Below are 17,221 nucleotides of genomic sequence, written 5' to 3' on the forward strand. Positions count from 1 at the left end.
GTCTGAGCTGAGCAATGACCTTCTTCTCCTTCTCCCGTGCATCCGGGAGCGGGTCACGGAGGCAGCAGTCTGAGCAAGGATGCCCAGACTTGCCTGTCCCCACACCGCTCTACTGGCAGGCCACCGCAGTTGGAGCCAGTGAGGCTGCTCAGTGGCGCCCCCTTCTGTCTGCTGGAGAGGCAGCCGCTCCTCTGTGGTGCAGTGCAACTGTTCAAGCCTGTGAAAGGAGCAGAGTAGCGAGGTTGTACTGAACGTCAGAGGTGAGGGAAATGCTCTCTGCATCCAGCGATGACGCCATGCTGAGGATTGCAGATGACTGGAGGGATTTCTGGCCTATAATTCGCTGTCTAACTAACTGACTTTCATCTTGAAGATGCTGCGGGATTAGACGCTGGCAGGACATCTGGCTCGGCTGATTTGGTATTAGGCTGCTACTGGTTCTATATCTGGGAATGTCATCTGTACCATCTGCACCACCCGGGTGCCACTGGTGTGCCTGTGCTGTGGGGTCCGGGTTGTGCTCAGCTGTGGACCTCGAGTCTCCTCACAGGACGCCGAAGTCACTCCTTGACCTTCTGTCTCTCCAGAGCACGTGTCATGTCCCGGGCCCTTCTTCTTTTGAAGAAAGGCCCGCAGTCATCATGTTTCACTCACTCGCTCGTGAGAATCATAGCACTGTAAAATGAAGCGCATCATAAGATTCGTGAGACTGGCTGACCTGTCACGCACACAGACGTCACTATCACGGCTCGCTCTCTCTCACCTGCTCACCTGCTCACTCCCTCACACAGCCTCTTCAATGGCAGCGGTGACTGCTGGCTTTCACTTCATGCGTCGATAGCGACTTCACGTTGCCGTCAGTGTCGGCAGGACGACGTGCGAGCATCGCCTCTGCCGTAAAAACCAATAAAGGAGAGTGAATCTAATCTAATCTGCGGTTTATTTCTGGAGACAAAAATCCAGAAATGATGATTAATCTTATTGGATTATTTACATTTTCAACATGATTGAGCCGCAGAAATGAAATTAAAATGTGTGTCGAATTGGATTTCCCGGTAAAAGCAGGACGGTAATAAGACACGACTGATCCTGGGGAACAAAGACGAGTGGGATTAGACGAGCAAGGCCACATTAGGAGCCAGATTAGAGTGTTTTCATCTATTATTCAGATTATTATTCTGATGATTATTCTGCGTGTTCTTGTCCTGAAGGCTTAGCGCTCAAAACAAGCTACTCGACACACAAACATCCCATCAGAAAGCCTCAATAAATGTCCCGGATTAGGTCCTGCTGCCGTTTAAAGGGATTAAAACTGTTTGCAAGATATTTTTCTGACAGTTCTGTGTGTTAGTGGTGACTTTTAAATAAATGTCAACATGCTTCGGATGGTCTGAAGCTCCTCCTTCCTTGCCAAGAGTGAGGCTCTTGGTCTTCAGCACTTTACTGCCCGTTGCAATGAACGTGGAACAGGAAAAGGAATGAGGCCCTTGCGGAATGTGTCTCTTGTTCATGGAGACTTGGTGGTACATTGCCTGATCAGTCCAATCACGGGTCGCTGGTGGTTGAAAGCTTCAGTCACATCAGCTCTGAGAGCTGGAGGCCTTGGAGGGACGGACCAGAGCTGAGTGGCAACTGCCCCTCCTGCCTGAATGTTGGTCAATTGGTCAGATTACCGTGATGAGAGAAGCAGTGCATGCTGGGAGCAGAGATTATTGAACATTTGAAAACAATAATAATTTGAGTGAAACTCAGTGACATATGTTTTTGTTTGCTAAGCTGCTGAAATTACAAAACAAGGGCTGCTGTGCTTTAGTGGGCGCCTCATCATCCCTGGGCTCTTTGGAGGATTGCTGGGAGCAAAACATTGCTCAAACATTAAAGGAGGAGGAGGAGGAGGAGGAGGATGCTGCCTTATGATGCGTGCCATTACCAGGTCCTCACAGGTTGGTTACACGGTAATAATAGCCTGAAGGCCGGCACCGCCTCGCTGACCCTCTAGGTACAGACGCAAACCAAGAAGTGGAGTCCAGGATTCGCTGGGGAGCGGATTGAGGTCAGGCGAGGGCGGGGGGCGGGGGGTCAGAAAGTTTTCAGTGAAACCTGAAGTCACACACTCTGAGATTTGCCCGCTTTGTTTCCTGGCAGCCACTTCCTGACCCTCGCCGGAGGCAGGAAGCCGCGCGCCAGACTCACCTGGAAACCCTCCGGCCATGACCCCGCCGCGGACGTGGAGGAGAGGGAGTGGCTAATCAACGTCACCAGCAGAGACCTCACATGCGTCGGACACGTGGACGCGGCTAGCAATTAGCATAAAGCCAGAGGCCGGCACGCGCTGGCGTCCGCCCGGCTGCAGTATTAGCTCTGGAATCATTAGCCTTCAGCGCTGACAGGCGCGCGCTAGCTTTCCCTGCCTGCTTGTCTGGCGTCTGCACTTTCAGACCAGATTACTCATGTAAATGAGGCCGCGGCCGTGGTGGCATGGGGGGGTCATGTAAGAGTATATGGTCCAGACTTCCAGACTCTAATTTAGAAACTTTAATCCCACAGTTGTTTACATCACTGAATTAGGTTAATCTATCACAGCTATTTGCATAAATGTGCATTTATGAATAATTAGTGGGCCACAGGGCCCAAGGTGGTGGCCACGGGGTGTCTGCAGGAGGGGCCCCGGGGGGCGACGCGTGGCCAGACTTCTGCTGCCGTTGACAGCAGGAAACAATAGAGCCGCAGAACAATGAAGGAGGAACTGGCGGGAAGGTGCCGCCGTCTGGATCGCTTACAGGCGACCTGCTGCTGCTGCTCTAATTGCTCTCATATTAGCTGCACTTGGCTGGGCAACGTCACGGACATGTCCCCAGCCACGGCGCCCCCTACAGTTGGCACCTTCACCTGCCATTGGCACACCTGCCTGGCTTCACCTGGACTCCAGATCTGGACCTTCGTCGGATCCTTCACACCGGAAGCGTCGCCAGGCGTCACGTCGAGCAGCGACAGAAGACATGACGCTTTCAAAGTGAAGGCCTTGCGTCCTGACATCACTTTCTTCCCTGTCATCCGATGACAGAAGCCCGGCCTCGCATTTCGTCCATCTGAACCGAAGACTCGACTCAAAGCTCTCAGAGAAAGGAAGCTCTGTCTCGACGGCCGCAACGTTTCACAGATGAATCCAGCTCGGGTCTTCCAGCGCACTGAACAAGATTCCAAAGTCATGGTCTGGAAATGAAAGCCACTCGGCTGCTCGCCCTCATGTAGCCCAGGGAGGACACCAGTCAGACACATTGCTCCATTGTTGAGGTGAAGCAGAGAAAACGGCAGGATCCCTGTGATGGAATTCTTCTTCTGTAAAGCCTTGACAGCGGCTGCATCTGCACCAACATGTCTCCATGATCCCTGGAGTTGTGCTTGTGACTGCACAAGAGCATCTGTTAGTGCCCCACGTCTGCAGTCAAGAGGCAGACATTGACGTTGTCTCAGGCATCACGGAGGCACAGAGGTGAGCGCTCAGGCCACAGACTTGCCGTGTGGCGGTGCCAGCTAAAACCCTGAAACCCTGCTGCCCACGGAGGCCCCGAACTTCAGACCTGGATGACCAGAAACACCAGCGGCAGAATGGTAACTGGGGCCAATTCTGGATATGAATCACATGACAAGTGCTGTAAAGATTGTCATGCGACTGTGCTGAGTGTCGGCAGTGACGCTCAACGTGTCACACGTTGAACTGCTGAACAACAATTTCAATGATCAACACAAGTCATGTGTGGTCGATGAAAAATGAAAAAAGGTTGATGCAGCACAGTGACATCCCTCATTCACTCGTTCATTTACAGAAAGAATGTGAAGATGAAAGTTTAATCTGAAGATTATGAAAACAACAAAATCAATCAATCATATCCTGGTAATCCAAGTCTGAACATAAGTTTCTCTCTCACGCCCAAACACGCACGCACGCACACACACACACACATTAATCCAGCACCTTCTTTTCAGCTTAAACGAGTCAAACTGATGTGATTTGGTAAAAACCTTTATAATCTGTAAAATTGGGAACAATCAAATCTATGATTTGTGTTGTTGTGTGCGTGTGTCTTTGTGTGTGTGTGTGTGTTTTCAATTGTTGAACTTTCACAGCAGTTTGGCCTCGCCACTTTACAATCAATAAATCTGAAGAAATGCTGAAATAACAGAGGCTGAATTTAGAACTCATCTTCCTGTATGCACACGTCAACAACGCCCCTGCTGTCGGAGGGACCTGCAGGTTCATGGATAGGGTTCGCTTCCTCATGACTCACTTTGTTTGATTGTGAAAACATTCCAATGCACAAATACATCTACAATTAATGCTTTATTATCATATAATTATGCACATGCAAAGACATCCACAGAGTCAGTCAAAAATGTGACTTTGGTTGGAGATGAACAGCATTCGACTCTGTCAAATAAAATCAAGTTACCTTGTTAAATTAAAGGTCAGTCCACAGTCCATTTGCACTTTAAATAGCCAAATGTGTTTGTATATAATTCTATTCCTAGATCGTGAATTTATTTTAGCAATTAGGAAAAGGTCCAAGAGATCCACTTATCGCACTTGTTGTGTTCTGCTTTGGTGTCTTTATCTTTGTATTTTGTATGTGGTGTGATGTTCCGGACCTGGTCTTTTCCCCGTCCGGGCCTTCGATTGAGTTCATCTGAAATCCAGTGGGTCCGGTCCAAACACATTACACCCTGTCCAGCCACAGCAGTAATGCAGCGGTAGTAACAGCAAGAAGAAGAGAAGGGGAGGCACGTGTGCGTGCGTGCGTGCGTGCGTGTGTGTGTGTGTTTAAATTAAAAACTCTGATCGGATTGAAGGAAAATTGGTGCAATTAATCCTCTGAGATTGAGAAAGCAGATCGGGCCTCTGATTGGTCGCTCTGCTGATCCGAGTCGGTGCGGCGCTATAAAGTCCAGCCATCGCGGCCCATCCCGGCCTGACACCGTCCAGCACGCGACATCGCAACCTGAAGTGAAAATGGCGGGTCGGGAGGAAGTCGGCGAGGAGAAGCCCAAAGTCAAGGTCCTCTCTCCGGGCTTTGGAATTGATAAATCCCGTCTGCATGGCTCTGGGTTCCGAGCCAAAGGATTCGCCATCACTGACTTGCTGGGCCTCGAGTCGGACCTACAGGTGCGACAGCAGCCCGGTGGACATCCGGGTTCGGTGCTGCCAGCGACAGGTACCGGGTCGGAGCCGCAGGTGCCGGCAGGACTCGGCAGCTTCTCCTTCCCAAGCGGGTCTCTGCCTCTCGGGCTCGGTTTTCTGTGCAGCTTGGCGGCCCAGCAGCCGCCCGGGGCTCCGTGCTTCCTGCCCGGACACCTGCCGCTTCTGCAGGCCCGGCCAGACCCGCACTACCTGCAGAGCCTGGAGGCCCAGAGAGACGCTTACTCCGGTACGGCCTCACGCGGCCTTCTTTCCTCCACCGACACCGGTGTCTCTGTTCCATCCACTGTTGCAGGGTTATTGTCCTCGAGCTCGGTTCCGACAGTCTGGTATAAGGCTTCGATAAAACACCATTAGAATACTGGTTTAAAAAAAGCCGGAGTACCGGAGTTCTGAGATGAGTACGTTACGTTACGTTTGGGAATTTTCCATCGAAATAATAATAATATCAATAATAATAATAATAATAATAATAATAATAATAATAATAATAATAATAATAATAATAATAATAAAATAATAATAATAATAATGACCTTTTCCGATTATTGTTTTTCTCTGTGTCTAATTGCTTTTCGATGCGTCCCCGTTAACCAATCCTGACACTTCGGCAGATGACGAGTGCATGTCGGACCACGGTGAATCCAAAACTTCTGGAAATTCTCAGAAGAGGAAGAAGAGACGCCACCGGTGAGTTCGGAAATTATTACTATTGTTGTGATGCCATTTTGCTTTCTCCAAGAATTATGGAGCGCGGCTGGATTTTTTTCTCTCACGAACAAAAGTAAAGCGTAGAAAAATGTGGGCTCAGAAATGTTCCCGCTCGGGGAAACTAAAATGGTCACATGGTTTCACGGCTTCCACCATCGCTTGACTGAATTGACGCTTTAAGGTGACTCGAAAGGTCTCGCGCGGTTGTGTTGGTTTTGTTCACGGACTGTCGTCGCTGTCCCGCCCGCCGGGAGCGGGCCCGAGCCCGCGCGGGCTCGTGGCGACGTTGTGACGTGAGCCACCAGGGTGTGAGCGTGAAACTGACCACGTGACCTCTGCGGTTCACAGAACGGTGTTTACGTCGCAGCAGCTGGAAGAGCTGGAGAAAGCCTTCCACGACGCGCACTACCCTGACGTGTACGCGCGAGAGATGTTGGCCATGAAGACGGAGCTGCCCGAGGACCGCATCCAGGTAACGGCCGACTCTGGGGCCCAGCAGGCGAACACGCACTCCACACCAGTGACACCAGTGACACCAGTGCTCCTCACGGTCAAGACCTAAACGCATCCACCTCTGTAGAGAGCAGAGCAGGACCGGTGACCTCGCCAAGGACTGGGCTCAGAGCCAGAACGTCCTGTTGTGTGGGGATGGTCTGCATGTGGGGGTGAATCCTCTTGGGATCTCGTGGAGTGACTCCGACCTGTCCTGTTGTCCAGGTCTGGTTCCAGAACCGCCGGGCCAAATGGCGGAAGCGTGAGAAGTGCTGGGGGCGTAGCAGCGTCATGGCCGAGTACGGACTTTACGGGGCCATGGTCCGCCACTCCATCCCACTGCCCGAGTCCATCCTCAACTCTGCCAAGAACGGCCTGGTGGGATCCTGCGCCCCCTGGCTGCTCGGTGAGCCGCATGCACGTCAGTGGCACACGCGCACCACACCAGCGCGCAAATACACACCCTGGCACTGGGACAGCACAAGCAGTGACCTGTAGGTGACCTCAACTGACCCCGCTGCACCTTCCTTTTGCAGGGATGCACAAAAAATCCATGGAAATGGCCAAAAAATGTTCCAGTCCTGCTGAGTTGGCCTCCACCCACTCGGACTCCTTCCGTGACGTATCGGAACGCTGTGGCGGGAAAAAGGGGGAAGTGAAACACGAGGAGGAGGAGGAGGAGGAGGAGGAGCCGCTGGAGGAAGACATGGCCATGGATCTGTCCAGCTCCTCCAAGCAGCAGCAGCAGCAGCAGCAGCAGGAGGAAGAGGAAGAGGAGGAGGGCGGGCCCTCGCTAAGACCCGCCCCATCTCCGCTGCGGCCAGGCAGTGCTCAGTCGGATCGCAGCTGAAGTGGGTTTGGAGGTGACGCCTCCTCCACTTGGTGCACCAGTACGGCTCCCGAGGCGACGCGACTCTCTCCACCTTGGTGGATGAGAAGCACAACAGACACGAGGCTCCAGTCTGGTGTCGTGGAGTCGCGTCAGAGAACTTTGGTTCATGTTTGGTTTGTTTGTGCTTGTGGTTGTAAATGTCATGCAAGTACTCATGATCTATATGGTTATTGTACAAAGGTTCACCATGATTGTTGTGTAAATATCGTTGAGATGTTTAACTCTAATAAAAGACAGTATTTTTGCAACCCTCTGCTCTGGCACCTTATGACCCATGCTGATGAATGTCCCACCTTTTTGTCAGATGACAGCAGAAGAGAACAAAGTTCATTTGACTGAAAGAAATGAATGACTTGTAAGTGGACTGGACCGACTGTACTCTGTTTCTGGGTCGCGTCCGCAGGAGCCCAGTCACAGCAGCAACCCGGCAGAGCTTAGTGGGCCCCAGTGTCCATCTGATGAAGTGTCCGTTCCACAAGGAGCCGACCTGGAACACACGGCGCCTCCGTTCACACGTCTGAACTTGGCTTCTTGCTTTCCTAGGTCTGTGCAGAGACTCGTGACCAACTTGATCCTGTCTCCCATTGACAAAGCCATTTCTCTGCTGTCTGGGATGAACACGCCTCAAAGCAGAGCGAGTTCAGGAGGAGGCTGCAGCATCCAAGGTCATGCTTGCCCTACTCACCTGACATTTTTAGTTCAGGAGAGTTGGCACTGTTGCGTGACCTCATGTAAAACACCCGACTATTCAGCCATGTCTGGAGTGACTTGACCCACCCCTGGGAGTGAAGCACCCAAGACTGAATCCCTGCCAGTGTCAGTGAGGAGCCCACTCACTAGGAAAGCGCTGGCCGCCAAATTCCTGCCGAGTTTCAGAAGCAGGTCATTCATGTCTAAAAGATTGATGTTGAATATTAGAATTTTGATTTGAAACTAGCCAAAGGTTTTTCATTGCAAGAGCTGAGATATTTAGAGTTTGTGAACTTAAGCACCAACATTATTTTACAGTAAATCATTGATCACAATAAAACTACATTTGTTTTGTTAAAGACGATGGAATCATTGAAGTGATTTTCACTCACTTTTCATAATAATATGGACCCTAACAGATGACGTTGAAGGAACGAAGGAAAACAAACTGCTGAGTAAAAGGATGTTCTCGGAACGTCTACGTGACGTCAGCAGGGGAGTCAAGCAGCAGCCCTCCTTTAGTGGTGTCCAGCTGACGTAACGAAAGCCACAAACCTCCGGCACCGAGACCTTCTCCCAGTTGGATGACTCGCCGACGACCTCCTCACTGTGAGAACGTCCAGGTACAACAGCGCCGTGTCCATGTGGAACCCTCCTCCTCACCTCACCTGAGGAGGAGGGTTCGCAACAGGCCGCAGTGGACATTCAAGCTCAGTTGTCCTTCCGCTTGGGAAAATGCACGTGGTGAGACTCGGTGACCTTGGAGGGTCAGAATCAGCTGACCATTGCCATGGTCAGTGGGGATCCCACCAACCAGGAAAGTGCTTTGGAATAACGTGCAGTCACGAACAAAAAGAAAATCGAATCAAACCACGAATTCATCAGTCTGAAGAAGCTGTTCCTGTGACGGGAGGTTCTCCTGCCAGAGGGATGAGGGACAGACAGTCCAAGACCAGGGTGAGTAGGCTCTGATCCCACCTGCAGGTCTCTGGAGACAGAGAAGTCCTGAAGAGGGGGCAGGCTGCAACCCATCACCTTCTCAGCAGAGTGAGACGGGAGAGTGAGTCTCAAAGCCTTGGGACACTGGAGACTGTCAGGTGCGTTACTGAGAACATGCTGCCGTGCTGTGCTGCAGGGCTGCTAAAAGTCTTAGTACTACAGCAGGTAACACTGACATCCTCAACATATTCATGACAATGGGTTGAGTGATGATTGATCTTTGAAGTCAACGGTTGCTTTGTGTACAGCTTGGTTGTCTTTGAGTGTCTGTGTGGCGATACATTTCCCTGCTGCGGGACACGTCATCTACTGTAGCGGCTCTAATCTAACTTGGGGAACTGGCTGCTCAAGTAAAGCGTTTCAAGTTTGAGACATTCTGAGACATGGGTGACACTATCTTCACAGCCCTGTTCAGAAGTGCCTTCTGTGGTGACTCGGTAGGACTTTGGGAGGTGACACCAGCAGCCATAACTCATGACCTTTCAAAAGTAACTGGCCCAACACACACCCACACACACACATCCACACCCACACACACACATCCACATCCACACACACACAGACAGACACCCACACCCACACACACATCCACATCCACACACACACACCCACACACACACATCCACATCCACACACACACACCCACACACACACATCCACACACAGACAGACAGACACACACACCCACACACACATCCACACCCACACACACACATCCACACCCACACACACACATCCACACCCACTCACACACATCCACATCCACACATACACACCCACACATCCACATCCACACACAGACAGACAGACAGACACACACACCCACACACACATCCACATCCACACACACACATCCACATCCACACATCCACATCCACACACACACAGACAGACACCCACACCCACACACACATCCACACCCACACACACACATCCACACCCACACACACACATCCACACCCACTCACACACATCCACATCCACACATACACACCCACACATCCACATCCACACACAGACAGACAGACAGACACACACACCCACACACACATCCACATCCACACACACACATCCACATCCACACATCCACATCCACACACACACAGACAGACAGACACACATACACACCCACACATCCACATCCATACACAGACAGACAGACACACACACCCACACACACATCCACATCCACACACACACATCCACATCCACACACACACATCCACACACACACAGACAGACAGACACACACACCCACACACACATCCACATCCACACACACACATACACAGACACCCACACACACATCCACACAGACACATACACACCCACACACACAAACACATCCACACACACACACACACACACCCACACACAGAGGTGCTGGTGACTGGCGGCGTTTCCCTGCCATGCGCTTGTCTGTGATGGCGTGATGACTTTTCCTGACACTTCATCCCTAATGAAGGCGTGAAGTGCTGCACGTGTGTCTGAAGGAGAACTTCCACTCCTCTCAGTTATTTACAGTGATTAAGATCCCTTTTTCCGACCTCGCCAATTGAGCAGGATATGTGAGGAAGGGCTGGTCGGTTGACAGATGAGGCACCACCACTGCAGTGTGCTGACACACACACACACGTAGCGTCTCCTGACACGCACACACAGATCAGTGACCTGATTCTGCTTCAATCAGACGGCTTTCCTCTCTAATCTTAATTCTGCGACAGCTGCTGCTCTCAAGAAAGTCAACGAAGAAATTAAAGGAAATTAAAGCAGCAGGAGAGAAAACATTAGCTGGTCCCCCCTTGGCCTGACACCATGACCTCTACTGATCCAAAGCTGTGGAGGGCTCAGCCGTGACGTGACTCGCTCCTCCAGCCTTCTCCCACAAGTGACTGGTCTGTCGTCGAAAGGAAGCTTGGCCGAAACAAACACTGTCACAGAGAAGACGGATCAAGGTAGAAGTGGAACTGCAGATTGTTCACGGAGCAGAGGAAGCTATGAGGGGGGGGGGTGTCTCCAACCCTTGAGAGCTTGTGAGCTGCTTTTACACGATTTATATTGTTGTTTCCTTCGTTTATGACACACAGTCAATGCTCTTTAATCGGGGACTTGGCGAGGAGGAGCACAACTCCCTCCCCTCTGGTACCTGCGTCCTGACGTCACGAGCCACCGGCCCCTCTCTGGTTCTGGCCGTGGTCCGCTCCACATGCACACTGTCGAGCCGCGTTTGTGTCCAGATGAAAGTGCGACGTGTCACGGATCAATCGGGGTCTCGATAGACCTCAGCTGCCAATGATCCTTCAGGCAACACTTCGGATGAAATGAGGAGCATCTGTTTGCTTTGATTAACAGATCAAATGAATTATCCGCTCGTTTGGTCCGTCTGTCAACATCAGCTTTAATCTGTCGAGGTTTTCTCCTCATCGTGGCCGCGTGATCCGTAGCGGAGGTCGACGTCACTCTCTGTGGGCAGCACGTCAGTCCCGTTGTGTCCGACCCTTGTTGGTGGAGTCCGCACAGCTGTTTCAGGAGCATCGTCAGTCAGCACCAGGAAGCTGAAGAGACGTGGTTTGTTTGAAGCGAAGGATGGCACTCGTCTGCCCAAAAAGACTCGCTGTCATTGAGATGCTCGAGATGAAGACGGTAGGCACAGTGCGGACCTTCATGGTGGGTGTGTCTTAAAATGGACGGTCAGAGCGAACTTCATCGGAAGGACGAAACGACATTGGTTTGCATTTCAACTGCAGACCTTCTCAGCTTTGTTGGCAACTCTCTGCTGCCCTCTGCTGGGTACAATTCGATACTGCATAATGAAGTACCCTTTTCCTGAACCGTCGAAACTGTAACAGCCTGCTCGCTCTCGTTCACTGACTCTACAAAGCAGAGCGTTGGGTGGATCTCACGGCAGCAATGACTGCGATGTGAGGTTTTATTTTGAAAGGACACCGGAACTCCTCCTGCATGGCGCTTGTGCACTGGCTGACGATACAGCAGTGCCGCTGGATGTAGCAGCTCACCACCCGGCTAACACCTGAACTGGCTCGGGACGGTGACTGTGCCGAACCGGACCGAGCATTCAGAATGAATGACGGGGCGGGGCTTCGATTTCGACGGCAGCAGCGGCCCCAGATCATCACCGACGAGCTGCCCGGGCCCCGGCACAAGAGCACCGGGTAAGCGCGCAGCCGCGGCCCTGCAGCGCCAATGTATCCGACTCCTGAATGAAGTGAGTCGTGGAATAGCATGAATGCCGTCAGCGTCGCTGCTGAAAGCGAGCGCCTCGGTCCCGCGAGCTCGGAGCTGTCACCACTGAGCACAGCAACAAGGCTTCCGCCGGAGGCCGCCCGCGACCACGAGCCTTCTGGGGCGTGTGGCGCTGCAGTTGCTGGATCCCCGCCGAGCCGCGGGTCCCGCATCAGCCGGGCTCGGTGACGACCTGGAGCGGTGCCTCTCCGCTCCGTGTCAAACCACCCCCTTCCCCAAATTGAATTGGTGTTGGTGAGGCAAAGTCGCCATGGCGTCATGAAGTGTTCACACGGCCTAGAAACAAAGCCAGTTGTTGACGACATTACCTGCAGTCCCATTCATGCCAAGGCTCACTATTGTCACCTGGCTGGTTTCACTTCAGCAGCGCTGATCAGTCACTTCCTGTTCCAGAACCTACAGTGGCAAAGTCTTCCAGGTGACACTGTTGTCCGTGGGGGGAGTCGTGCTGCTTCCTGTCCTGGTCATTACCCTGATTCTGGAGTCGCCCATCCAGCCTAGCGTCTTCAGGTGAGACGGACGTGCCAGAGGTGGGTGACATTTCAGAAGGCTTCTGACCCTCATCTGTGGATGCTTCCCCTGCTGGGCGACAGTCTCAAGGACCCCCCATTCATGACAGGCAGCTGGGCTCCCAACCTGCGACTCCGCGATGCTGAGAGACTTTTTCAGGAGCAGCTCACTGGCCCCGAGTCGATCGCAGCGCTGGGAGGTGTGTGCAGGCGTGCTGCAGGCCAGGCTGTGCGCTAAGCTGCCCTCCCTCTCCACAGATGTTTTCTTTAGTGGGACGGCTGACGGAAGAATTGTGAAGCTGGTGGGTCGGAGGATTTTCACTCTGGCTCGACTTGGAAAACCGCCCTGCGGTGAGTCTGCGCTGCTGTCCACAGATATGTTTGGCATGGTGTGTGTCTGACTGCACTGCTGCGCCCCCAAACACGTCTCCTCTGTGCTGGTATCTGAGCTCTGAAACACGCTGCCAGACTGGGGTGGAGGAGGCAGTGGCTCCAAGTAGCAAACAAGACACTTCTTCACCCACAACCCCACCCTTCGGCATGGTAATAATACTTTTCAGAATGCTGCTCACAAATACAGAAGAACTAGCATTGAGAGAACGAGGCGAGAAGGGAGTTAGCACAGAATGAACCTGACCTGGCCTGTGGTCAGCGGAAGTTCACACCGTGTGACGTGAATGCAGGACCCTGAAAAGCCGTAGGCTGGTGTGGGGATCTCCACTGGCTGAGTTGAGAGGCCCTCGCAGAGAGGTCACCTCCAGATTGGAATCTAGACCTGGCAAACATGTCGCTTGTCGATCTCGCTGTGGCTCAGTCGAGGGCGTCCGTGGTCTCTGGGCTGAGCTGAAGCAGGCAGGCAGAAGAAGTCGGGGTGGACTTGTGCACGTGGACCGCCTGGGCTCTGATGTCTGACGCGTGTGGCTCGGCAGGGTCTCTGGAGCAGGAGCCCAGCTGTGGGAGGCCGCTGGGCATCAGAGCCGGATCCAACGGGACGCTGTTTGTGGCCGACGCTTACCTGGGCATTTTTGAGGTGGACCCAAGCACAGGTGAGGCGGAGCCTCTCTCTCGCTGGGATCGGAAGGTGACGCGCCTGTCTGCAGGCGCCTCCACCCAGCTGGTGGTGGGGGGTCAGGAGGTCGCGGGGAGGAGGTTGTCCTTCATCAACGACTTGGACGTGACTCAGGATGGTAAGAAGATATACTTCACCTCCTCCTCCAGCAGATGGCAGCGACGAGACTACTTGCACCTCCTGATGGAGGCCACAGCCGACGGAAGGTAGGAAGTGATGTGACAGGCGCACAGCGTGGCAGGCAGCCAACTCTCCTGGTGTTGTCAGAGTGCTGGAGTACGACGCTGAGACCAGAGAAGTGTCTGTGGTGATGGAGAACCTGCGATTCCCCAACGGCATCCAGCTGCTTCCGGACCAGGAGTCGGTGCTGGTGGCTGAGACCACGATGGCCCGGATACGCAGGTAGCTCCACACCAGAGCCAGGTGAGGAAGGTCAGTGTGGTGGTGCCACTGAGACGCAGCAGCTCAGCAGCCAGGCTGCGTGCTGTGTTTCCCTGAAGATGAAGAGAAGTTCTCATGTCCAGAATGTTTCACGACTCTCCAGTCGGGTGACGTGTGCGGAGCTTCTGCTCCTCTGCCGGCACACACACGCACACACACTCGCACACCACCCATTAAGAGCAATGGCCACACGACTGCTCAAACGTGCGCACACATCTGTGTACGAGCCATGCCTTTGTACGTGAGGCCCCTGGGGAGCTGTCGCCCTGGTCTGCTGCCAAGAGGAGGAACTGAGCTTTGATGCTGCTAACCCTTTGCTAACAGGCAGTTTAGAGATGGCTGACTCCCATCCTTATGGACCGGGTTGCTGTGGGAGCGCGTGGCTTGTGGCTCGCTGACGGGCTGAGGGGAACGTACCCCCTGAGAGGGGGCATGTGAACTCTCTGTCAGAAGCGTGTGGAGACTGCATGTGGCTGTCTGTCCTTCAGAGTGCATGTGGCGGGCCTGAACAAAGGTGGCATGGACACGTTCATGGACAACCTCCCTGGCTTCCCGGACAACATCCGGCCCAGCTCCAGTGGCGGATACTGGGTGGCCATGTCAGCCATAAGGCCCAACCCTGGATTCTCTCCGCTGGACTTCCTGTCCCAGAGGCCGTGGATCAAGAAACTCCTGTTCAAGGTGACCACTCGCGTTGCTTCATGTCGAGTTTGGCGGAAGGTGTGAACAAAAATCCAGCCGCAACACGTGCTGAGGCCAGACAGGAAGGAGTTGATGTGAATGTCGGAATATTAGGTCGGCAGTGAGGCTTGGACTGGCCGTCTTCAGCGTGGTGTAGACAGGAGGAGCGATGGAGTGGGTCTAGATTTGAAGGAAGAGTGTGACGGGGAGTCAGACAGGCCCGTGTGTTGGAGGCAGGGAGTCCTGGGCCCCACAGGGCAGCAGGAGGAGCGAGAGCAGATGAGCTGACGGAGACGACCGGCCGTCCCAATGTCCTCAGCTGACTTCGATGAGACGGGCGAGTGACTGTCCCAGTATGCCAGGGCGCCGCCCGCTCCCTCTGAACACACACAGACTTTGCTGCCACATCTGAGGTCCCTGGTGCTGGACACTGCTCATCCATCTTCTCTTCCTTCCCTGTAGCTCTTCAATCAGCAGGTGTTGGTGAAGCTGGCGCCGCCCTACAGCCTGGTTGCTGAGCTGCATGAGGGCGGCGTGTGTTCCCGCAGTTTCCACGATCCGGGTGGCCAGGTGGTTCCCTACGTCAGCGAGGTCCTGGAGCACGCTGGCAGCTTGTACCTGGGTTCATACCGTTCGCCCTTCATGGTCAGACTGGACCTGAGGGCGGCAGGGTGACCCACCAGGCCACACACACACACACGCACTGACTTTTTATTTCTCACCTCAAAAGTCAATAAATGTCTCTCCTTATTCCGATGCGTGTCAGCATTGATGGTGTGATCACATGGATGACTTTGACTGGACGCGTGTGTACTTGCGTGTTCATCGGATGGTCGCGTGTTTGTTAGTGAGAGTTTGTTGTCGTTGTGTCTCCGTCCTCCTGTTTGTTTTCCTGTGTGTTAATGTGCATCTCACAACAGGTGCCGGGGTTCGTTTGCATTGATACTCATCAAACACAGCTTTTCATTTTATTTCATCAGCATTCACGTGTGGGACACCTGTGAGTGAGACACGCTGCGCCTCAAGTTGGGCAGTGTATTTGCGTCTGCAGCCGGTGAGTCCAGGGAATCCACCAAATGTCTGCGTGGCAGCGGAGCGTCTGAAACCACAAGCATGTTCATGAATGTTGCCCCAGACTCACCGGAGGTGGTCCACAATCACCTGGCTCAGGGCTCCAGCAGGTTGGAAATCGCACTGCTTCAGATTCTTGTGGGCGCGTTTGGGACAGACAGTTCTAGCAAGCTCCAGCTCCACAATGTAGTGAAGTCCCTTCACAATCTTCACCAAGACAGCAGACGAGGTCGGCCGCCGGGCTCAACACAACTCACGTGCGCGTTTCATTACCTGCCGTTGAGCACTCAAGATGGCAGCTGGTCTGAAGAGGAAGGCGTCGTTGGTTTGGTTGTTGAAAGCCTGGGCAGCGATGAGAACAAACTTCTGAAGGTCGTGGTCATTCAGGCTGATGTTGCATGGGGATCCGAGCGTCTGGCAGCCAGTCAAGCGGCTACGATGGCTTCCCACTGCAGCCATGACCTCTGCAGGGAACGAAGCCAGTTAAGCAGGACACACGAGAGGTTCAGGATTGGCCCGCACTCTGACGACGGCGTGCCCTCATGTTGCGCCTCTTTTTTTGGACGACTGACGGCGCACCTCGCCACAGTGCGGCATCCGGCAAACAGTATGAATGCGATTCAGGAAGTTGTGAAAACTGCCGACAGGTGGCGACATTGCTCTCCAAATACGCTGTTAAAGGTGGCGAATACGTGACAATGAACGTCTGCAAAAGACAAGGTTGCGGACCGCTGGCAAGCCAAAAAATAAAATAAAATATATATATATATATATATATATATATATATATATATATATATATATATATATATATATATATATATATATATATATATATATTACAAACTGATAATCGAGAGAGGGCTGTGTGATGCATCCAAATAATGAATTAAACCAGGAAGTGGAGATCATCAGGAAGGAAGCCACCTTCGCGCAGGTCCTTGGACTGTGCGCCACAGGAGGTCAAGAAAGTGCGCCACTTACCAAAGACGAGGACGAGAGCGGCGAGAGCCGCCGCACTTTTCTTCAGCATCTTCTCGTCGGCGTTTCCGTGGGGCCTGACATAACTTCCTGTTTGTGCAAGCGAGCTGGCCACGCGCCGTGGTAGTCGGGACCGAGAGCGCGACCTTCCGCCAGCTGGAGTCTGTTGTTGCAGTTCTACCTCCGGCCGGTATGTGGCAGTACGCACGGCGAATCATTGTTGAAGG

At 53.0% G+C, this 17,221-nt stretch overlaps 3 protein-coding genes across 5 annotated transcripts; 2 read left to right on the forward strand and 1 right to left on the reverse strand.

Moving 5' to 3' along the window:
* The first annotated feature begins 4,953 nt into the window (after positions 1 to 4,953).
* On the forward strand, positions 4,954 to 8,061 carry vsx1 (visual system homeobox 1 homolog, chx10-like). Of its 2 annotated transcripts, none has more exons than XM_053875239.1 (5): positions 4,954 to 5,423; positions 5,809 to 5,884; positions 6,254 to 6,377; positions 6,623 to 6,818; positions 6,934 to 8,061. In XM_053875239.1, exons 1-5 carry the CDS (start codon positions 5,009 to 5,011, stop codon positions 7,245 to 7,247), a joined length of 1,125 nt encoding a protein of 374 aa, XP_053731214.1. In that variant the 5' UTR covers positions 4,954 to 5,008; the 3' UTR covers positions 7,248 to 8,061. The 2 variants fall into 2 exon arrangements, with proteins under 2 accessions (XP_053731214.1, XP_053731215.1); XM_053875240.1 differs by having other exon boundaries at positions 6,623 to 6,803.
* Positions 8,062 to 11,197: 3,136 nt separating this feature from the next.
* On the forward strand, positions 11,198 to 15,844 carry apmap (adipocyte plasma membrane associated protein). 2 transcript variants are annotated; one of them, XM_053874638.1, is made up of 9 exons: positions 11,200 to 12,151; positions 12,636 to 12,752; positions 12,836 to 12,951; positions 13,010 to 13,102; positions 13,681 to 13,797; positions 13,852 to 14,026; positions 14,088 to 14,222; positions 14,750 to 14,942; positions 15,405 to 15,838. In XM_053874638.1, the coding sequence occupies exons 1-9, from the start codon at positions 12,060 to 12,062 to the stop codon at positions 15,615 to 15,617; spliced, it is 1,251 nt and encodes a 416-aa protein (XP_053730613.1). In that variant the 5' UTR covers positions 11,200 to 12,059; the 3' UTR covers positions 15,618 to 15,838. The 2 variants fall into 2 exon arrangements, with proteins under 2 accessions (XP_053730612.1, XP_053730613.1); XM_053874637.1 differs by having other exon boundaries at positions 11,198 to 12,151; positions 13,681 to 14,026; positions 15,405 to 15,844.
* Positions 15,845 to 15,877: 33 nt separating this feature from the next.
* Positions 15,878 to 17,213, reverse strand: LOC128764674 (cystatin-F). The gene is made up of 4 exons (XM_053874639.1): positions 16,998 to 17,213; positions 16,287 to 16,477; positions 16,104 to 16,220; positions 15,878 to 16,041 (listed from the first exon to the last, which is right to left on the reverse strand). The coding sequence occupies exons 1-4, from the start codon at positions 17,044 to 17,046 to the stop codon at positions 15,964 to 15,966; spliced, it is 435 nt and encodes a 144-aa protein (XP_053730614.1). The 5' UTR covers positions 17,047 to 17,213; the 3' UTR covers positions 15,878 to 15,963.
* Positions 17,214 to 17,221: the final 8 nt, after the last annotated feature.

The sequence above is a fragment of the Synchiropus splendidus genome, chromosome 9 (assembly GCF_027744825.2).
Source record: "Synchiropus splendidus isolate RoL2022-P1 chromosome 9, RoL_Sspl_1.0, whole genome shotgun sequence".
NCBI classification, from domain to species: domain Eukaryota; kingdom Metazoa; phylum Chordata; class Actinopteri; order Syngnathiformes; family Callionymidae; genus Synchiropus; species Synchiropus splendidus.